The sequence below is a fragment of the Onychostruthus taczanowskii genome, unplaced genomic scaffold (genome assembly GCF_017590055.1).
Source record: "Onychostruthus taczanowskii isolate IOZ18803 unplaced genomic scaffold, ASM1759005v1 scaffold6, whole genome shotgun sequence".
In the NCBI taxonomy this organism is placed as follows: domain Eukaryota; kingdom Metazoa; phylum Chordata; class Aves; order Passeriformes; family Passeridae; genus Onychostruthus; species Onychostruthus taczanowskii.
In genome coordinates, this window is record NW_024503679.1 from 15,887,779 (window position 1) to 15,910,793 (window position 23,015).

The window sequence follows — 23,015 nt, forward strand, 5'->3', positions numbered from 1 at the left end:
TCCCTTGGCTGGCCATTCTTGCCCTGCCATCCCCACAGCCTCTCACCTTTATGCCCTGCTCCATTGGTTTTCCAGTCGGGCGCTCGTAGGTGCCCGGGCCGTGAGGTTTTGACCAGCAGATGCTGCACATCCCTCCAGGTGAGCAGGGGGCTGCAATGACACGTGGCTCATGGGGTGGCTCTGCTGTTCCCAGTCCTCCCAGCAGCAGCAGGTACCCCACTGAGTTTAAAAAAAAAAGCAAAAGCCACACCAGCCACCCCTCTTTCCTTTTTCCAGCTTGAAAAAAAGCAAGAATTGATGATTTAAATGCTGACACCCTGCCACCACTTGAAGAGCCCGAGCAGAGTGGTGTGCTCCACATGCCCATGGGAATTGCAGGATTTACTCCTGGATAAGGCCATTTAGCTCGCAGGTTCTAGGGTAGAAATGAAACAAATCAGGAAGGTTTTCCCCATTTTTTTGAAGGAGACAGGGAGCAAAGCTGAGGCAGGATGCTGGGCTCAGCAGCTCGCTGATACACAGTGCTGAGCAAACCTTCCCTTTAGAGAAATAACAGCAAAAAATTGCTGGAAATAAAACCTGGGTTGTTCGTTAAACAGAAAAATTAAACCCAAATCGCCTCTACCTCCCCAGGCTGGGTTTGTGTGTTCAGAGTGCTGGACACTGAGTGCTCTGTGCTTCTGAGCCCCCTCATGACCCCAGCTCAGGGATATTGCTGGAGAATTTTCCTCACTTTACTTACAGTCAGTTGTTCAGCATCTCGAGCTGGGATTTATATTGCTCTCGAGCAACATTTAAAGAAAGAAATTCAATTTATTCTCTCTTGTCATAATGGAATGCCTGAGCACCAAGCTCTGGTAGTTAATGTTGCGGTTTATGCCTCAGCTAAACTATTCAAAAATTACATCTAAAGCTTTTAATATATTTGTAATGAAAACTGCCTCTCCGGAAATGCTCTCACCCGACCTGGGTGTTGGGATTAAACCAGACGAGGAGGAATGGAGCCACAATCACCATCCCTGGATGAGAGTGCAGTGCTGCCCTGAGGCTTATTCTTATTCCCAGCATTTATTTTATTTCCACTCCATAAAAATAATAATAAGCTCATGAGAAGACACTCCATGAAGCAACACAGGGATGCCCAAGGGTTCTTCCTGGGCTGGGGGACCATGATGGAACCAGGATGGGACTGGGATGGGGACAAGAGGAAAAAGCAGCTTGTTTGAAACAGGGGTGTGTTGCTAAAAATCAAGTTCTGTGAGTTTTTGACATTATGAAAAAGTAGTCTTTTTCCCCCAGAAATGCAACGCTTGCTGAAAACCATCACTTCTGCTGACATTTCCCAATGTCTGTGATGTTTTCTGACTTTTTTTTCCCGGGAAGTATTTATAAAACTCCCATTGGAGCTGGCTGTCAGTGGTTCCAATGCACCTACTGAAAAGCCTGACTGATGTCACCAACCCCAAACTTTTCAACAGATGGCAACACGTGAAGAATTAGATCAATAAAACACCTGTGGGAAGATCAGATTCCAAACAACAACACTGCCAGAAAGGAGCGATTTAAAACAACTCTGTGTCATTTTGGCCACTCCAGAGGAAACAAAGCCACCTTGTTTCTTTCAGGTTTTGCTCACCAGGTGCTAAATGAGGGAACATTTCTCCTGACCAGGCTACACTTACTTTGCCTCCAAAGCCAAGGCGATGATGCCTGCGACCATCGGGGCGGACACGGAGGTGCCGGTGTGGCCGTCGGTGCAGCGGTGCCGGAGGTCCGTGGTGACCTGTGAGAGAGGAGCTGCAGCCCCCAAAACGCTCCCAGCATGGACACTACCCCACCCAGCACCCCAGATTTGCTTGGGATGCTGCTGGAGAGGAGATGAGCCTGCTGGTACCCAACCCCTGCCACGACTCCAATGTCATCAGAGGGCACAGAGCCCCAAAAATGGGCTGCAGATACATTTGGTGCATGAGAAAACACCCCTGTACTCACATTTTCCTTTGCTCAAAGGTGCAAAAACTATTTGAAAGGGGGAAAAAAAATCGATTTGGTGTGGATCAGCTGGAGGATAATGTAGATGGAGTGGTGTGAGCTGGTGTGGGTACACATCCAGGAGTGCATGTTGAGCTGGGCCATATCAAACATTTTCCTTAATGCCTCCAGCTCCTGGTCTTGCACAAGAATTGCCATTTGTATAGAGGAAAAAAGCCATTTCTAGCTTTTTTGTTTTAAGATAGAGCACGATGTTTGGGTACTAAAAATTTGGAGAGGAGGTGGGGGGCCAAGAGATGCTTTCTCATTTCAAAAGGCTCCTAAATTTTGAGTTAATCTGGTGATTTCTGGATGGGAAGCTGGTTTGGGATTTTGCCCAACAGTGCTCCAGTAGCACTGGACTGGGGCTGTCCTCAGCCATGCAAACACTCTGGAGTGCCATGAAAATGGCACTTGCATTCTGTTTTCTGGCTGGAAATTCATCTTTTAGGGGTCAAAGAAATCACTCCTCGATACCAAAAAAAATTATTTACTTGTTAAAAAAAAACCCCACACAATTTTTAGTCAGAAGACTCCACTAGGGTACAAATCCCCAGGCTGAGTAAGGTGCTGTGTTGGTGTGAGATGTTTTACTTCCCAAGGTTCAGATGATGCACAGGGATGTCAGTAATGATCAGCAAAGGTGTGACCAGGCCACAGCAGCTGTTGGGACCGGGCAAATACAGCCTGGGTGGCAGGGAAAACTGCACTGATCGACATGTGCACACACCTTCAGGCAGCTCCTTGGCTCCAGAAAATCTCATCTCCCAGTTTGGGGCTGCCACACCCCTGTTAAATGCCTCCATCCTCTCCCTTTTTTCTCTCTCAGGCTAAAAATCCTCAAAATTCACTTTTTAAAAAAACCAAAACGAACCAAGATACAGTGAGCAAGCACCTTGGGGAACAGGTAAATATTTACATGGGTATTTTTGCAAACCTCCATTTGCACCCATTTACCAGAGAAAACACAACATCCCTGAGCAAAAACCAGAGCAAAACCCACAGCAAGCTAAGGACAAAGCCTAGCTCTTACAACTGAGCCATCACCCAAGCCCAGCCATGCAGAGAACACCCAGTGGGTGCTGCCACACTCGATGCTGGGGTAAAACTCACAATTTTCCGCTCATAAAACGCCCCGCTGCTGTAGGTGGTGGCGAGGGTGGAGGCACATTCCTCCAGGTACCAGGGCTTGTAGCCGTTCTCGGTGGTGCTGCTGATGGAGATGGTGTAGATGCTGTTGGTGTAGCCATCACAGGAGCAGTAATCGCCCTCTCTGCCGCCGTTCCCCGACGCCCAGACGAAAATGGACCCCAGTCCCCTGCGACCCTGCGGGCACAGAGGGGATAGAGGAGGGTTAGAGGAGGTGTTTGCCCAGGATGAGAGGTCATCTCAGCATGGGGAGGAGGGGTAAGTCTGGTTTTTGGGTGTTTGGTTAGGGGTAAGTCTGGTTTTTGGGTGTTTGGTTAGGGTGGAAGGATGGGTCTCACCCTGCCCAGCGCTCAGCCCCCTGTATCAGTAGTCAGTCCCAGTTTATAGGCAGTGACTCCCCAAAAGGATGGGAGAGCCTCCAGCAACAGGATTTTGGCATTTTCCACGAGGGAAAACATCTTGGGTACTCAAAATCCCTGGAGTACAGCATGGTGCTTTTAGGGGTGGCCCTCCAGGAGGAACTGTCAGGGAGCCCCCAAACCCCAAATCTCCCAAGCCCACAAAGCCCCTTGTTAACCACCCAAAACACCAGAAACCTTCTCCCATTAGGTTTCTTTTGCTTGTCTTGTATTTTTCAGATCCCACCCTTTTCTCTCCCCCCCATCACTTGGCTGGAACCTCTGACGGAGCCATCCCCACTGGGTACAGCTGTGACCCCACTGGGAATTGGGGGGTGGGAGGGGTGTGCCTGCTGCCCAGACCTCCCCAGAGCCAGGGGAAAATCCCACCTGGCAGCAGCAGCCGTGGTGCCAGCAAGGGGCCCCTAAAGAAGCCAACACCACGGGAATGAGCCCCATTCACTCCTCCATCCAACCCACTGCCAGGACACCCAGGAACAACCCAGCCCTGCGGGGGTTCGCAGCAAGGTGAACATTACAAAAAGGAGGATTTTTGGTGAGCCAAAAGGGGTTAGGGGCAGGAAATGAAGTGGCTGGTTCTCTTCCGTGCCCCACAAGGCAGGGCTCTCCGGGGAGGATGGAGCACTGCCGGGCTTGGCAGGCGCGGGAAGCAGCGGAGCAGCGCCGTCCTCCCCGCGGCTGCTCCTGCCACGGAGAGATTTCAGCGCTGGCCTGGGCAGATCTGGTGTTTACCTCCCTCCCACTGCTCTGTGGCAGCTTCCTCCACAAAAAATAATAATAACAACAATAATAATAATAATAAAGCAGCTTTGCACTGGAGGAATTCACCGGGATTTATTGTGGGCTCTAGGCGCCGGGGGGAGCGGGAAGGTTTATTACCTGTCTCGCCCCCCTCCTGGGGCAGAGGCTTTCTGAGCTGACCCTGCCTCTGGATAGACAGTCTAAGTCAGGCTCTTTCCTTACTTTATGAAAGTTTTCATTATCTGGGCTGCCTCCCAGCAAAACTGGGTGGGTATTTCCCTAGCAAAGATTAATAGAGCTGTCTGGAGCTCTGCAAGAAAAAGTGCAATTGCTAAGGGAATTACTGCCCTGCTCCGCATCACAGAGAGCTTGCCAGCCCACCAAGCCTGCTGCTGGCATCTCCCATCCCACTTCCCAGGGTTTCCTGGATCTCCAAGGAAGCAGCATCCCAGCCCACACGCTCGGCACAGACAGCAACCGTCCAGTTCACCCACACGAAAGTCAAAATACCTCCAAGGATGGGTCCCACTGCATGCAAGCCAAGCTTTCCCAAATCACTAATCAGAGGAATAAAACCTAACACAATTGGCCAAGCATTTGGAGATGGAGCAATGATTTTGATTGGGATCAGAACACTGGGAGCCCAGACCTCCCTTTCATCCCTCACCCTGAGCGTCACACCCACAGGACCCAAGAAAGGCTCAGACCTGCTCCAAACCCACATCCCCTGATACCCAGGCAGGGCAGCACTGGGGGAAAATGGGTTTGGAGACAGCACGGTCACATGAGGACATGAGCAGGCACATGAATGACACTACAACAATGCACAGCTAACACCTGACAGCATTTCCTGGCAGAACAAGAGCTCACCACATATTGCAGCTCCTTCAGACTGGAAAAATCCATTCTTTCCCTTTGCTCTCAAACAAAGAACAATCAAGATTTCTGTAAGCAGACCCCAAACATCCAGCTTCTTAATTTGCCGTCCTTCTAAGACAGTGCAATGCCAGTGAGGGTCTCCTGGCTGCTATAAAACCTGAATCTGGGCATCATTTAAACCAGGGACTCCCTCCCTGGCCAAGCTGGGGCTGATCCAGCTCACCCCAGCAGCTCATGGGTTGGCTGTGGGATGCACAGCATCTCCTGCTTCCACAGCACTGCAGGGCCTGGGTGTTTGCCCAACAGCACTCCATGAATGACCAGGATAAATATCCCCTCGTTAGCTCGGGAACTAATAAAGTGTGTCTGGAGGAACAAGAAACAAGATTATAAATTATCCCAGCGCAGTCCTATCGCTAATAGATAAAGGTTATTTTAATGTTTCCATTAAAAACTCAATTTTAAGGATTTATAACTTGGTTACAGCTGTTTGCTCGGGCTAAAGGTGGCAGTTAACTATCTGCTTGCAGCTTTCCTTGTTATTTAAGGAGATGGAGTTGGCAATTACGAGTTGTGCATGTGGGGTAGTGGGTGCTGCAAACACGAGGTGGCAGTGGGGGGACCAGGGTGTCCCCTGGGAAGCAAAAACAAGCATCCTAAGACAGTGGGGCTGTGCTAGGCAAGTACCCTGCTGCCGCCTGTTTGCTCCTGCATGGAAAAGGAAGGTCTAAAAAGCAGCTTGTTCCCCTGTATTTACACGGCGTGAACTCCCCAGCACTTCAATGGATTCCTCGGCAGGCTCACCGCCCCAGCAGGAAATCAAGTCAACAGTGGGAAAACACTCCACCCTATTTTTAGATAAGAGGCCGCCCCAACTCCCGGCACACTGCGGGGAGAGGCAGCAGAGGAAGGAGTGGTGGCAGAGGTTGAAGTGGGGGCTTCACAGCCCAGCCTGGGGCTGCTGGCAATGGAATCCCACCCCAGATTCTCTGGAGCACCCAGGGAACAGCCACTGTGGAGCCCTGAGCCACTGCGACACTTACCCACAGTGCCCACCGAGCTGCCAAAAAGGCTTTTTTCTCAATGCTTTTTGCCAATATTGGGCATTGTTTTTTAAGTGCCCAAAAAGGAAAAGGGCATCCCCAGCAGAGGTTGGCAGCTGTCAATCATATATAATGTTGGCTAAACAAGGACAACAATCCATTGTCAGATCCTGTGGCAACACCCATGTCCCTCCCCGGCCATGACACAGCCGCTTGTTCTGGTTGGAAAACCAAGGGAATGCTTGACGTGACAAGAGGCCCCTGGGAAAGGATACCAGGAGCCCAAAGAGCATGGAGGAGAGGGTTGGACATAGTAGGGTTTGGGATACTGCTGTTTCCATCCACACCAGCATCCAGGGGGGACATTTTGGGGTGCAAAATTACCCCCCCAAGAACCGCTTTGGGTTTCTCATCCCGGCAGAGCTTTGCACAGCCTGGGGCCTCCCTGCTCTGCCGGGTGTGCCAAGGGTCCCACCATCACCAGGCACCTCCCGCCGTCACCACCCCCGGCCGCCAAATCCACCGGAGCTCTTAGGGAAAACTAGGAAAAATTAGAGATGGTTGGCTCCCCCCCACCCCAGCCCTATGCTGGCATTGCCTCGGGGGGCTGAGCTGCCCATCCCTGTGCCAGACCCCGGGCCGGCCACGGCCCTTCCCACGGGACAGGAGGAGGAGGGCGAGCGCGTCTGGGCGCTGTGGGATCCACACCTTTTTAATGCCTTGCTCAAAAGCCTGTTTGGCCAATAGACCAGGTCCATCAACTGTCTTCCCATCATCATCTGGCCCCCAGCTCGCGCTGTAAATGTCAATGTAATCGGGTCTGATGCCAAGCGACTTCGCTTCAACAACATCTGTTACATCTCCATCTAACATACGAATGCCTAAAAGCACAAAAACATCAGACATTAGGGCTTCATGGCGTGGATGACAGCGTGAGGATTGCAATCAAAGGGCTTTGTTAACGGCGGCGGAAACCGCACGGCTCAGGCGCGCCTGGAATAGCTTCAGCCCGTGGCCCCGCATGCCAACAAGCCAGGCAGCAGGATGCTGGGGAGCTACGGGGAAAGTTTTCTGTGTTGCTGGCTTCATGGCAAGTGATGGAGAAGGGGGTGTTAAAATTCACTTCCCCTCCTCTGGTGGGGAATGAGTGGTGGTAGTGGTACTGCATTCCCCAGGGACAAAATCCCCCCACTAAAATCCTTTTTTCCCCCCTTTTGATTCCTTAGCTAGCTCATTTCTCCACCTGGAAGATTTTGGTGTTTCCTGAACATTCATGGCCCCCAGCTTCAGGCACATTGGTGGGATGAAGCCTCTGCCCTGGAGTGGGGATGACTGTGACTTTTCCCAAACCCCATCACTGCCCAACTGATGCCAGCAGTTCCCTGGAGAGGGAAAAGCCCCAGGAAAAAAAAAAACCTAGGCTGTGGTTTGTATGGCCAAAATCAGAGCCAGGACCCCAACACCTGGGATAACAATGCCACCTGGGTTAACTCTCACTTTCAGCTGGGAATGCCAGCAGGTGCCAGCCAGGATGCCCACAGGCAGAGCCCACCAGCCATGGTGGGATGGGCTGGGGGATTGCTGCACACCCCCAGCCTCTGACTGCTGCAATATGACCGCACAACCCCTTCTGCTCTCCATCACCCTTTCCCTGCTGGGTTTCCTCTCCATACAGTGGGTAGAGGGTGCCAGGCACCCCAACAGGCTGCCCAGAAACAGCCCTTGCAGGAAAAGCAATGCTGGAAATTTCAGCATCGTATTTTGTCAGCCAGGGAGAGTCTGGTTTATAAAAACGCATTTCCCCTTCCACATGTATTTTGTCTTAAAGCAAACAAATGCAGGCAGATGTCATTCCAGCTGCAGCTGTGCTCTGGATACCAGTCAACTCAAATATCTCCTTCTGACGCTGTCCCCAACCAGCCAAAACCAAGCTTAGAAATGTAAAATCAGGGAGCAGAGCTGTTCCCAAAAAATTCCTCTTTGTCAACAAGAAAACACAGGGAGAAGAGGCGAAGAGCCAAGCCAGTGTCTGAGCTGCACATGACAAGGAAAGCCAGCTGAAGGAGGGGGTTTGTGCTTGCTGTATGTGGCTGTTCTCATCAGCAAGCCCAAAATCAGCCTACAGTCAACCCAAAGCCAACCCAAAGTCTGCCCAGACACAGCCACCCACAATGGGGGGCTCGCTGGTTAAATAATGGGGAGCAGGAGGGAGCAGGGGTGGCTGCTGCAAAATAAATGAGCTTTGTGTCACACAGGGAGCAACGACCTCCAAGGCGAGCGTTGGAGGAGAGGGAAGAGGAGGAGGAATGGCAGGAGCCCTTTCCTTGAGCAGTGATGTGTTTTGCCCAGGGCATATGAAAAGCAATGCAAGAGCACTGAAGAGCAGCCAGTAAAATTAGATGGGAGCTCTCCAAGTGTGACAAATAGGCTTCCCCAACAAGTTGTGCTCATTAATCGCTGCTTTATTTGTGTAATCCATCTAAAATCACTCTCACTGCAGCTATAGCGTATTTTTCTCCATGATCCCAAACTTGATACGGCTCAGACTCTATTTTTCCCCTTTGCCTGCTCACGTTGTGGGAAGCCCCCAGCCCCCAGCCCTCTGCCAGGTGTCTTGTCTCACTCAACACCTCCCCAGCACACCCCTGAGGCAAGGCACTCGTTAAAGGGAGCAAATTAAAATGAGACCCAGAGGTCGTCATAAAGTCAACAAGGAACGCTCGTCTCCACAGCTGCTGTAGAGAAAGGAGCATGAAGGGAATGGCCTGATCCTGCAGGATCCAATAAATCCCACCATAAGCTTTGCCTTGCTCTGTTGCTGCTTGCTGTGTGCTTGGAGATGGGTTTTTAGAGGCAAGAAGACTCTATGAAGCAAGAAGCCATCACACGTGTAGGGAGAGGGAGTACAGGAGATGGGATGGATGATGTGCCATAGCCCTTACAGCCCTACCAGTCCGCTCTTCACCCTCCCTGGGGTTATTTCTTCCCTCTGGGGATTTTCCCAGCACAGACAACCACAGGAGGTACTTGGCCAAGAGCAAGATCCCTGTGGACACTGCTCCCATACAGACACAACCCTAACACATCCTGCACAGCCAGGATGAATAAGCCAAAAGAAGGAATTAAACCCCGAATCCACCCGTAGGCACTTGGGTCCCTGCTGCTGATGGTCACTTCTCCCAGCACTGAGGTGGTAAGAGGGGCTGCAGGAAAAGCCCCTTTCCTGTTCCAGCCATGCCAGGGATGGGGCTGAAGGCTGAAAGAACTCAGCTCCAGGCATTTGTCCCCTACACAGTCCCACCAGCCATGTAGGTGGGACACCACCACACTCCCAGCCCCGCTAAGACCCTCATCTCCCCAGGGTTGCCTGGGTTAGCCAGAACTGCCCCAGCTCAAACCAGCTCAGCTAACGCAAATGAAGTCAGCAATGCTAATTAGCAGTGGGATTGAATTTGGTGATAAAGATTCATTTGCTTTCCACACATGTTATTTAAGGGGCTATGATCTTCTTGGTGTTTTTTCCCCCTGAGGGTATTTTTGGGGTTCTCCCCAGGCCCCCTGCTCTGAGCAGCTCCTCAGCATCCCTTGACCCCCCAAATGAGTGACATCAGCCCTGAACCTCAGCCAGCACCACTGACCATAGCAAACACAGCCACCCAAAAGGACAGACCCCACAAGAGCAGTTGCAGTTATGGACTTTTGGGGTGAAAACACCACATCCTCAATCCACGTGCACCCTCACAGCAAGGATGCAGCCCAAGCAGAAAGTTTCCACCCTAAATCCATGGAGCCAGAGTCCCCTGCTTGCCACAGCACCCATCCTCCTCCCTCAACACCCCCGGGGCTCCCTGCACCCAAGGCACCAGGGAGGAGTCTTTGTCCTGGGGGAGCAGTATCCCACCTCTCCCCCAGGAGCCAGTTGGTGTGGCCAGGGTGGCCGTGGTCCCTCAGGGGGATGGTGAAGGGCAGGGGAGCCATGGAGGTGGCAGCCTCACCTCCGATGCGGGCGTTGTAGGCGATGCCCACGATGCAGTAGGAGTTGTTCGCCGCCGCCGCCACCTCCCCCGCGCAGCGAGTGCCGTGCCTGCAAGGAGAAAGCCAAGGAGAAACCCCCATGAGCTCATGACCACGGCAAAGGATCCCTCCAGCCACACCCCACCCAGCACCCAAAACCAGCCCCAAGGCTGGAGCAGAGGAAGAAACTGCCCTTACCCAAAGCCCTCACCAAGCGGGTGGAGGAAACTAATACTGAAAGCAATTTGCTGTTTGCATTTTGCACCTAAATCCAATTTGCTGTTTGCATTTTACACCTTGATGCAACTTCCTCTTACAATTTGCACCTAAATGCAACTTCCTCTTTGCATCTTGCATCTCTATGCAGGCTGCTCTTTCCATTCCTGTTTCCTTTTCACCTGTAACCATCCCACTTTAACTGAAGCCCAAAAAATGCATCCAGGCTTTGCCATCTCAGCCACCCATCCTGACTCATGTGGTTCAATCCCCAGCCAGGGCAAGGAACCCCCTGGTGCTCTATTGGGTGGCTGGAGGATTCATTAGCAATTAGAGTGGTTGTCACCGGTTGAATTTGCATTAAACATAAGGACTCTGTGCAAAGCCCTTAACACAGCCTACTCTGCAGCACTGGGAATGGGGAAAGAGACCTGGAAGTCACTCCAGAGGGGACACCCAGCCTCAGGAACACCCCCAAACCCCTTGCTCCATTACAATTATCATCACATACTTGTTCTCATTGCTGGCATCGTAGCGTGGAGTTGGGTCATGGTCATTCCCATTAACATCGTAGCTTGCAAGAGGGTCCTGGAAATATTAGATTCACCATTATATTCAACTTACTAGGTGGTTATGGTGGCCAGTAGCTGCAGTGATGCCCAGTACAGACAAGCACAGCAGAAAATTACATCTTCGCTTTAGTTTCTGTCTGTTTGCTCTGTATAAATAGTTTTAGGCTGCAGTCCTGTGTGTTTCCTAGGGGAAATATCCTGCTACCTCAGGAGCTGCTCCTCTGAACCCCAAATCCTGCTGGGTTCAGCACCCCCTTCCCTCCCACTGTGGCCATGTGGGGCTTGAGCTGGGGCTGAACGGGTTCATGCAGGTTTTTGGCTCTGCCCTGGTGAGCAGAGGGAGGAGGCTGCTTCCCAGGCAGCTGTGAAGGGAGTTCCCTCAATCCTCTTTATCTAAAAACCTCATTTCCTTCTTAAAAACATCTCAAGCCTTTCTTTAAAAAAAAAAAAAAACAAACACAACAACAACAAACCTTTTCCTCTAAATATGCCAATGCACAGACTTTCAGCTGTGTTTACACACTGAAATTCTCCATAAATCAATTCATGGTGAGGATCAGCCCCAGTCCATCCCATCCATCCCCCAGCTCACATAGTTCTGCAGGAGGTCGGGGTGGTTCCTCTCAATGCCGTCATCCAGGATGGTGACCACCACGTTCTTGCCCGTGTAGCCCCTCTGCCAGGCTGCCAGGATGTTCATCTCCGACCTGCACCGACTGTTTTTATCACCGCAGTGCTATGGGGACAAACACAGCTGCAAAAGGGCTGCAACCCCATTCCAGCCCATCTAAGCAAACAGCCAGGCTGGGAGCCCATTTAATCAACCAGAAAATATATTTACAACCCACCCCCTGCCATATAACTTGCAGATTTGTTATAACTTTACTCCACAGATCAAACCCATCCAACAGCAGTTAATCCAGGCAATGCTATCTCCCCATTATTCTTTTCCTCTTCCATTTCAAGTACTATGGGCTCCTGGGTTTTGAAGTGCTCACTTCCTTTCCACCCTTAATTTTCAATGAATTTCCCTGTCAAATACAGATCGATGAAGCAGGCAGGAGAAAAATTATATTACAAATAGATGGCTGCAGCTCTGGGATGGGTAAAATACAGTGGTGCTGCTCCCAAGCCTTTGCAGACCATGAAGAGGGGTTGCTAACAAGGGTGAAACACTTCAAACCAAACTCTTCAGGTGTATTAATTCACAATTTTAAAATCCTGCTGCCAAGCCCATTTGATGCTATTATTTCATTACTGGCTGGGCTGAGCAAAGATTGATGATGCATTTGCTTAGAAATAAATGAACCCCCATGAAGCAGTGACAGGGAGACACCCACCAGGTACCACATGTTGGGCCACACTGGGTCGTTGAAGGGCAGGGCATGTGGCTCCCCTCGGACCTGCCTCTTCACCCTCCTCTTCACCTCCTGCTGCTGCAGCCAGTCCACCTGCAAGCACAGACTTGGGTCAGCACCACCCATGGGCACTGAGCCTGGCATTGCCCACTGAAATGGGATGTGGGATGCAGAAGCAATGCCAGCCTCAGCCTGAACCCCATGGTCTGGCAAACCCCCATCTCCGTGGCCAGAGCTGCTGTGGAGACAGCAGCTCCGTTTGGAAAGATGGATGGACAGACAGACAGGGTGAGCTCAGCTCACTGTGCTGCCTGAGCCAGACCAGATTCCTCTGCTGGAGCAGCAGAGCCCTGGAGCACAAAAACGTCGCCTCGGAGTGCGTGCCTGAACCCCCCCGGCTCAGCGAGGCACAGAAGCACGCGCTGGAGTCCCGCTGGAGACAGACAGCATATTTCAGTGTTTAGTCAAAGTTTTGGAGAAGACTCAGGTGCTTGGCTTAGATTTTGGGCTGATCCTTCCTGCTGGCTGGGAGGCAGCAGCTCAGCCCTGAGGCCGTTCCACCTGGCTCCAGGGCTGCTCATCCTCCGAGCGCCTTCCTCCTGATAAAATAACAAAAACTGGGGGCTTTACCCAAGCACAACACGCATTTCCCAAAAATATGTGATGGCCACACACGGCTGTGGCAGATCTCAGGGGACGTGGCCAGCTCCACACAAGTATTTTTGGCAGTGGCTGCGTGCGAGGTGGCCTTGGAGCTGAGCACTCTGACATTTGTTTGCGTTCCAGAGGGGCATGACACGCAGGGAGATCAAACGGGAAATGATCTGGAAAAGGCCGTGATTGGGAAATGCTGGTGTTTGCCCATGGCGCTGCGGCGGGAGCTGCCTGAGGTGCTGCTTTGGAAGCAGCCACATCCCATCCCCATCAAACATTAACCACCCCCCAGACCCTTTATTGCCACACAAAGGGCTTTCCTGCCTTCAGCGTGGAGGTGAAGCGCAAGTTTAGTGAAGAAAGGGTGTAAAAGTAATTTATAGACCAAATCTTTACAGATGTTCATGCTGGGGGAGAAAGGAGGCACCAGCCAATGAACTGTGAGGGCTGTGTGGCACATCCCTCCTTGCTGGATGCTTTCTTCCTGATGGCTCTGGGTCTTTTGGGAGCTGCTCGTGGGGATGTCTCTATTGTTGTGACGAAGGTTTTGTAACAAAAGGAATAAAAATACAAAGTGCAACTTTTGTTGAGCTCATTTATGTAAAACTGTCAGCTGAACTGAGTTCTTGCACAGTTTATTGCTTTGTGCCTCAGATGGAGGTGGATGTCAGAAACCCGACAGCTTCCAGCCTAGAGCTTGGGTTTTAAACACATATATATTATAAAGAAAAAAACACTGTTGAAAGGGGGAAAAAAAATGTATTTCATAGAAAAATGATTTTCCACGCTGCCTTGGCTGCCGAGAGTGCACCGCTTTGCTTACACAGTGATGGATTTAAACACTGGAAGCAAAAATATAACTTCATGGTCTAGTTAAAAAAAAATAAAAATACATTAAATAGAGGTTATGGCCCAAATAACAGGCTTTTTTCCTTAAAGCACCACTCCCTGGCAGCATTTCCATGAGTCTGGCTGCCCAAGCCACAGCTACCACCTTTTCCCTGCTGCTTTGCAGGATGCAGGAATGATGGTAAGGTATGGGATTTTGGGGGGTTTTGCCAGGAGCTGCCTCACGGGGATGTCTTCATCTCAAACAGGCTCCTGATCGACCCCAGCACTGCCAGCCAGGAGTCGATGGAGTCATTGTGTGTGGACACAGAGAAATCAGCAGTTTAAGGACATTGATTTCAAGGAAGAGTTGATAAATCAGTGTGCCTGGCATGGGAAAATAGGCAAGCAGGAGGGAGTCTGGGGCATCCCTGCAGCAGCTCCTGCAGCTCATGAAACTCAGATCAACTTCCATTACTGATCCAGGATGGGGAAAAGCTTTTTGGAAATGTAAAATAAAGGGGGAAAAAAGGCTTTTTTCTACTAGAAATGGCCCAAACTGTTATAGTCCCGGGGCCCAGGGTCCCAGCTCTACCCTTGCAAACCCTAATTATTGCAGAATCACAGAATGGTTTGGGTTGAGGGGGGACCTTAAAGCTCATCTCACTCCAAATCTTCTGCCATGAGCAGGGACACCTTCCACCAGACCAGGCTGCTTCAAGCCCCATCCGACCTGGCCTTGAACACCTCCAGGGATGGGGCAGGAACAGCTTCTCTGGGTAACCTGTGCCAGGGCCTACAACCTTTGCAGCCAATAATTTTTTCTTAGTATCTCATCTTCCCCTGCCCTCTGTAAGTGTGAAGCCATTCTCCCCTGTCCTGACACGCCCAGCCCTCATCCTAAGTCCCTCTCCAGCTCCCCTGGAGCTCCTTTAGGTGCTGGCAGCAATTAGCAATAAGGAGGTGACTGTGAGTGGCACCAAGGGACCCCATGAGGAGGCAGCACAGGCAGCCCCAAGCTGGACCCTACACCCTTGCTGGAAACAGAACAAGGGATTTTTATGTTTCCCCTCACTTTGAGATTTTCAGTGGATGAGGCCCAGATCCAGCCTGCCTGGGAGGCTCTGGGAGGCACAATAACCAGCACATGTGAGGGTGCAATTTCCTTTGCAGCTCCAGAAAACTGACAGTCTAACTTATCCCAGTGGCTGTGCAAGAGTTATAGTGGAGATCCAGGCTAAACAAGATGGTTCCAGCACATGTTTGCCATAAAGCACAGCAAATAATTCAGATGGGGTTGATTTTGCCGTGGTGCATGGCCAGAGGCAGAGGGACCAAGGCCGTGGCATCTGCTCACGGGGATTAGGAGACTCAAGCAGTGAGGATGGAGGCTCAAGCACTGCATGGACCAACACGAGCATTCCAGTGAGCAAGGAAAGTTTATGGCAGTAAGAGCTGCAAGTGGAGCCCTAAGAGGGGTGGCACAGCATGGTGTGACCCCACTCTGCATCCCACTGTCCCTCCCCACCTCCCACCACCATGACCTATCCCCGAAATTGCTGGATTTGCCACATCCTTCCTCCCTTTCCATCACGTGCCACATCTCTTGGCTCACATCAGCCCCAGCAGGAGCAGCCAGATGCCCCAAGGGTCTCTTGGGGCAACAGGGCAGCTCAGCAGCAGCATGGTCACACAAGGATCAGGACCCTGGCTGCTTCCCTCTGTGTCCTGGAGTCTCCCCTTTCCCAGACTTCTCCTGGGGGTGGAGAGCTTGGCAGTGGTCCTCCTGCCCAGCTCATGCCACCGAACCCCACAGCAAACAAATAACAGCACTGGAAACAATAGCCCCCAGAAGGCATGAACCACCCAACATCTGCAAACAACCGGATTGGCTGGTTAGTCAGGATTTCTGCAAGATTTGTTTCCATCCTCCCTATTCCAGCTCCTGTCCTCGTGCCTCGAGGTGATGTTTTCCTGCATGCATGCTAAGCTGGTGCCATCCAAATGCATCACTTAAACGATTTGTAAATGTACATGGGAGAGGGGGAGAGACATGTCAACAGGTTTTGAACTGATAAGGAAGGATTAAGAGAACAGGAGTTAATTGCTCCAGCTTGGAGCCCACAGAGCAAGGTAAGGTAAAGGTTAATATGACTAAAAGCCAATTGATTTAGTTTGCATTATAACCAGACTCATTTAAATGGGGGTATTTCAAATGCAGAGAATTCGTTGTTTGCTGGGATGCCTGTGCACCCCCTGAGGGCAAACAGCTTTAATTAAAGCCCAGCACACTTCCAGGGCACCAGGCTCCCCTCCACGAGGTTTCCCCCGCTGGCAAAGCAGCCACGCGAACGCCTCCTCCTCAAAAATGTGCTACAGACCTTGTCCAAATATTTAACAGCAAATCTCTCCGGAAAGCCTGGGGAGGGCAGGGCTGCTGTGTGTGTCTGGGGCCGGGTGTGGAGTGGGTTGGAGATGTCTTGGGAAGGAGCATCCCACGGGTGTCTGAGCACAAGGATGGGATGGCCAGGCATCGCTGCAGGCACCAGCAGCTTGCCACCTATCCTTCACCAAAATGGCTTTTTCTGGTTTTATGTCCCCCTCTCCCAAACAAACCTTCCCACCATTAACCCTTCCCCTGCTCTGCACAAGTCACATCTCACAGTGCTCAGGGGGAGCTGGGGGAGGAGGACAGCCAAAGGAGAGCCACAACCCTTCCCCACCACCCCAAACCCAGCTCACCCAGGTCCCTCCTTGCCTTCTTCCCCCCCTCCCCATTACTTTTGTCAATTCAGCTGCACTAAAAATCCCTTTGGATGCTTGCTCTAGGAAAAAAAGCAATGCAGAGCTATTGCCAAGGATTTCACACATAGCAACCATTGAGGCAGCAAGTGTTGTGGCAACTGGATCAACACCCCGAGCATGCAACAGCCTTTCTGTCCTGGAAAGCTTTTCCCCCTTTTCTTCCTCCCGGCTTTCAGGCAGATGTTAGTGTTTAGTCACTTTTACGTATTTTTCACCACCGCTCTCCGTGCCCGTGCCCAATGAATCACTCGTGTGTGCAGGGCTGTGGCTCAAGGGTAACATGTCATCCCAAGATGCTACAGCTCACTCTTGACCCAGATCAAGCCAACAGCCTTCTCCAGGGACAGGTGGGGAGCCCATCCCACCACCCTGCAGGGGCTGGGGGACACCAGGGTGCCCAGCCCCGTACCTTGGGGTCCATGCGGAGGAAGTTGTGCGGTCCCCGGCTGCTCAGCGTGGAGCGTTTGAACGTCTTGCTGTGGTGAAAGTGGTAGTAGTCTTCCAAGCTTCCAATCTGTAAAAAAAGAGGTTGTTTGGGTGTTTTTTTGGTTTTTTTGGTTTTTTTTAATCTGTTTTCCCGTGGCTGCCCCCCCATTTTGTACTGGCAGCATCAGTGCAGCCGTGCCCTGCACCCCAAATCCCTCACTCCCACAGAGCTCCTGGGGCTCGGGAGGATGCAGGATGCTGGCACGAGCCCCGGTGCCACCGCTGCGACAAACAGCGTTGGTGGTCGGACGCTGCACTGGCACAACAGAGCCCGGAAAACATTTTTATGAATTTTCACCCATTAAATGCATCTTTGAAAACTGCCTTTCATCAGCTCCCAAGCAGAAATAATGAGCTAAAAATGAGCTCAGCAGCTGCGGCACAGCCAGGGGAGCCGTGCCTCATCCTCCTGCCTTCTCCGCCCAGCGCTCCGGCTTCGCCCCGGCTGCACATGAGGAGAGGTGATGCGATCCCTGCCCTCCCTGGGATGCTCCTGGGAAGCGTGGGATATAAATGTGCATCGCCTGGAGTGAGGGATGGCAGCATTTGCAGGAGAATACGGTGCCAGCCACACCACCCTGCCAAGCCCCGGGGTGCCTGTGCTGCCTCCGGCCCTCTCAGCCTGGCATCTGGAGACACCACAACTCCTCTTTTTTCATCCCAGAAGCACGGATAAAGTCCCGGGGCTATGCAATGAATCGAGGGATCTCAGCCAGACACCGCATGTGAAACATCCCACGGGGATTCACAGCCAGAGGGACAGGAGTGACCCAAAAGCTGCACTCACTGGTATGTGGCTCCCAGATCACATAATTTGGGTACAAATTGGGACTTTGCTTTAAATTCACTTTTGCCTGAGTCTGTTTGGTTTCTTGGTTTTTTTTCCATCCCGCCAAAAAAACCCACATTCCATGTCAGGAGCTGGATGTTGGGAGCCAGTGACATTCTCTGTGTCTTGCTCACAGGACAGAAAGCCCATCCTACAAGCACCCATCTGCAACACACAAGGCAACATCTTTAAGACCATGTGTGACCCAGGGGCCAGGGTGACATTCCTGAGGGCAGATCAGGCCTGGTTGCAATGGAACAGCAGGGAACAAACAGGTTTGTCTGGATCAGATGCTGAAGCAGATGACAACTACTTACATCTTTATCACACTTGATACCTTGAGAGCTGCCAGTGTCTCTTACAAGCATTAAATATTTAATTAGTCTTCCTCTGCCTTTTATGCCAGGATGTCATTTCACCAACTTTACTGCTGTTAGTGTGATTTTTATAATTTATTTCCACTCAAATGAATTTAAACCCTCCCTCTTCCCCCTTCACATTACAGCATAGCTGGGCATTTTCTTTAACATCCACATAAAGAGGTTGCTCATTGCAATCTACATTTGCCTTTTAAACCCATTCTTCAAATCTATTTGCACTTAAAAAAGAGAAGCAGAGTGCTTCTACCTCTCCATATTTTAGGGAAACCTTGACAAGGCCACCCTGCCTCTTGCTCACTCTGCCTGGAAATTGGAGTACAGGGCTTACCACAAAATCCTGCAATGGGTTTAGGGTTGGAAGGGATCTTAAAAACATCCAGTTCCAACCCCCTGCATGGACAGGGCCATCTTCCACCAAACCAGCTTGCTCCAAGCTTCATCCAGCCTGGCCTTAAAGAGGGATGGGGCATCCACAGCTTCTCTGGACAACCTGTGCCAGTGCCCCAACATGCCCACAATAAACAACTCCTTCCCAAGTAAAGAATTTCTTCCTTCCTTTTCACAAATAAATGCAAAATTACCGTGTGATGCAAAGCAGCAAGAGCACAGGGAAGGTAATGGTCTCATCACAGGCTCTGGGGATACATAGCCAGAGCAGCAGGAAAAGAACTCTGTGCCCCACTTCTTTATCCTCCTGGATCTCATCACAGGCTCTGGGGATAGCAGCAGGAAAAGAACTCTGTGCCCCACTTCTTTATCCTCCTGGGATTTATGGGCAGGAAAATAAGAAAAACCTTCCCATGCTGGGAATACCTTGAAAGTCTGAGCAGAGGTTGGTCCCAGCGGACCAGCCTGGTAGACCTCCAAATGTCCTATTCCACGTAAGATATTCTAAGGAGAAGAACTTGTAAATGTCATTTTTCTTTTAAATGAAAAAGGATTTGTTGTCCTCCTCGTGGTCACTCAGCTCAGTAAGGGTTCTGCAATGCAACCCCATCTCACCCAAACCATTTCATCTGCTCAAAGTACAGCTACACCAGCACTGGTGCCTTGCAGAAGGGTGGATCCAACCGAGAAGGCAGTGAGCCCTCCCCTCCTGGGGACACCACCCATTCCCATCAGGGACAAGGGGTCCAGTCAATGAGCTCCTGCCTTCAGGAATGTAATTCTCAAATGATCACGGATGTGTTCAGCTCAGTAAGGCTCAAGCCAAGAGCTGTGAGATAACAGGAATCCAGGAAAGCTCCAAATACAGCCCAAAATTAATCCCATCCCTCTCCTGCACTGCAGGTGAGACCACTGAGGATGTGTCAGCCCTTCCAAAACTTAGAGTTGGACACCACACATGGAAGAATTCATATAAACGCTGCAAGCAGGATGGGAAGGGGGTCACCATCACCCCTTGCCAGCAGCGCTGCCCGGGGCTCCGGCACCGAACCGTCCCCACACTGCCCTCGGCCAGGGCCTGTCCCGGCTCGCCCCGGCACGGCCGGGAACAAAGCCCGGCGGGAGGAATGAGCAGGCGTTCGAGGGTGTAAAAGCCGTTTCTTTTGTTTAGTTGTTTGCTTCACTTAAATAGAAGTTGACGCAAGTGATTCCCCAAGGGAAATGTCACTCTGCCATGACCCAGAAGGGTTTAGAGTGTCCTGGCTCGTGGTTTGGGCACGGGAAAATGCGGGGAGAGCTCAGAGCTGTGTGCCAACCCCAGCAGTGCCTTTCCCGGACAGGAGCCTGCAGGATTGCATTGCAAAGGAAAAGATGTCACCAGCCACCAAGGCAGGGCTGAGCCTCCTTGCACCCGGCTGGGTCCTCCAGCGACCATCACCTCTCCTCCTCCCTTACCACTTTGGACTCCACTCAAACATCTTCCCAGGGTGATAACATCCTTGGCAGAGGTTTCCAGCAGGTTTTTTTCCAGAATCAGGCCCCTAGGAGGCCACATCTCACTGGGGACAGTGCAATTACCAGCAGCTCCACAAGCTGATGATGCAGGAGAAGAGGGGGACACCCAGGTCCCCACGAGGCTCAACACACCACGAACCTTGAGCACAACACTGCAAATGTCACAAATGAGCACATGCAAAGGGAAAGCAGTCCCTCAAGGTTTAACCCTGGACAGGACCCAGTAGAAAAAGCCCAAAAGCCAGTGGGAAATGCTTGGAGAGCTGGAGGGCTGAAGGCAGGGCGTTGAGTGCAGCTGGGGAAGGCCCAGAGGTGCACCAGCTCCCAGTATCCACGGGAAAGGCGGGAGCCAGGAACACCCTGATGCAACCACAGAAATATTTCCCTTGCTCTCCAGCCTGCACAGGGCTGCCCCGGGGAAAGAGCTCAGGGGAAAAGGATGGATGCTCCAGTGGAGCCACATCGCACCCATGGGCCAAATGCCTCCAGCATCATAGGGATGAGCTCACATAACCGGGATGCTGGGGAAGGAGGGAGGGGTAACAGATGCTCCAGCAGGGAAGGGACACAGCAAAACCCCAAACCAGGAGCTGACGTTAGGCTGATGCAACTTGGGAGAGTGGGAAGTTCAATCAAGATATTCTCTGCCTGAAGAGGGATAAACACTGAAAAGCCCTTTGGGTTGCACAACCACCTTCGCCCAGCCCTGTGATAGACGCAAATGAACAATCCATGTGATTTTCTCCTTGGTGGGACGGGAGCTGAGCACGCAGGTAGGAGACTGAGGGTGCGATGTGAGGGGTTATCCCCCACGGGAGGTCACAAACACGGGTGCAGGAGACAACGTGCTCAATTCAGCCTCCCCCCCCAAAAAAATGTTTATGCAGCACCCCGTGACTTTAATTATAGTTAAAAGCAGGGTTGCGATATAAAGCAAGGTTATAATTTGTAGTCCGGGAGACACCTTGGGCAGGAGGACAACCTGAAGTGTCACCCAGCCAAAAAAGCGCCGGGCAGCGCCATGGCACTAAACTCTGGAACAAACTCCGAGGACACCAGTCTGCATCTGGGATTGCAAAGGATGAAGAAATTGAAAGGAAAACGAGCTGCTGTGCGGAAAATCTCTTTTAAGACACCAGTGTTCTGCGGGGGTTTGAAAGCAAAAGTTCTCTGTGTTCCCAGGATCTCCGATAAAAACCCGGGCCAGAGAGTCCAAAGTTTGTTAAACCCACAAATACAACTTTCCGGGGTGGGAGGAACTTGTGCAACCCCCCAGCGGTGGGGGCGAGGGCACCCCGAGGAGGGGCGTCCACCCGGGGGGAGCCCGCCCCCGGGCCAAAGCGCTCCGACAGCATCCCCGCATCGGCCCCGTTCTCATCCCCACGGCTCCGGGGGGCTCGTTCCCGCTCCCGGACCCCCGGCATCGCCTCTGTCCCGGGAGACCGGGCAGCTCGGCGAGACCTCCGCCAACGGGGAGATCTCGGGGTCCATCTCCCGCTCCTGGGATCCGGTGCCGGGAGTGCCGGCAGCTCCGCGGGACCCCCGCGGGCTCCCCGGTCCCGGGACCATCGTCAGCTTCCCGGTACCGGGAGTCCCAGCGCGACACCCGGGCAGCTCCCCGGCGCCGAGCTCCCCACTCCGGGGATCTGCCGCAGGCTCCCAGAGCCGGAATCCCCGGCAGTTTCCCGAGACCGCTCCGCCTTTCCGATCCCGGGACCCTCGGTAGCCTCCCGGAACCCTCAGCTCCTCTCCGCTTGCGGGACCCCCGGGCGCTGCTCCCCGGAAACCCCCCCGCACACCTCTGCAGCCCCCCTGCCCGACTCCGGGCAGCTCCCCGGACCTCTCCGTGCACGGCTCTGAGTCTCTTCCCCGCGTATCTCCGGACAACTCCCTGTGCACCCCGGCGCTCTCCCTACGCGTCCCGGCGCTGGTTCCCGAACAGACCCGCTGCGTCCCCCCGGGTGCCGCGGTGCTGCTCCGCGGAACCCCCCCTGCCTCCCCCTGCATGTGACCGGGCAATCCCCTGTCCCCGCTGCATCCTCCCCTGCGCGCCCCGGTGCTCCTCCGTGAACAACCACCTGCATCCCCCCGCATCCCTCTGAATGCCCCAGCATGCCCTCCGGGTTTCCCCCTGCGCCCCACTTCATCGTCCTTTGTGCTCCCGATTCCCCGGGGCACCTCCCCTCCTTCCCCCGCAGACAGCCCCCGTGCATCCTCCCAGCTCTGCTCCTCAGGTAACCCATGGCACCCTTCAGAGAGAGCCCCCGCATCGCCCCCGCATCCCCCTGCGTGCCCCGGCACTGCATCTTCTTTTGTGCATCTGCATTCCCCCCGGGCAGCCCTCCATGCATCCTCCCAGATCTGCTCTGCAGGCTCTCCCTGAACCCCGCAGAGAGACTCCCCACATTGCCCCTGCATTCCCTCAGCCAGCCCATCCTGCATTCCCTGGCTCCACTCCCCACGTAGCCCCTGCATCCCCCTGGGCAGCCAGCCTGAGCCCCCCTCCCCCTCTGTCTCCCTGGAATGCGTTGGCACTGCCCACGTCTCCCCCACCCGTTCTCCCTGCATCCCCCCAGGCATCTCCCCTACCCTCACCCCTCTGTACTACCCCCACAGGCACATCCCACTGCACCTCCCTCCTGCATCCCTCCAGCACTGCCCCCACACCCCTGGCATCCCCCCTGCACCTCTAGGTGAACCCCAGACAGC

General features: G+C 52.7%; 1 protein-coding gene across 1 annotated transcript in view; it reads right to left on the reverse strand.

The window, feature by feature from the left end:
* Window positions 1–23,015, reverse strand: part of PCSK6 (proprotein convertase subtilisin/kexin type 6) — a 36,930-nt gene that overhangs the window by 11,814 nt on the left and 2,101 nt on the right. The window contains exons 2-10 of the mRNA XM_041418943.1: window positions 17,119–17,223; window positions 12,405–12,515; window positions 11,657–11,800; window positions 11,004–11,080; window positions 10,258–10,346; window positions 6,971–7,143; window positions 3,145–3,357; window positions 1,683–1,783; window positions 47–150 (exon numbers count right to left, since the gene is read on the reverse strand). Of these exons, the coding sequence (XP_041274877.1) occupies window positions 47–150; window positions 1,683–1,783; window positions 3,145–3,357; window positions 6,971–7,143; window positions 10,258–10,346; window positions 11,004–11,080; window positions 11,657–11,800; window positions 12,405–12,515; window positions 17,119–17,223 (1,117 nt within the window). The remainder of the gene's footprint in view (window positions 1–46; window positions 151–1,682; window positions 1,784–3,144; window positions 3,358–6,970; window positions 7,144–10,257; window positions 10,347–11,003; window positions 11,081–11,656; window positions 11,801–12,404; window positions 12,516–17,118; window positions 17,224–23,015) is intronic.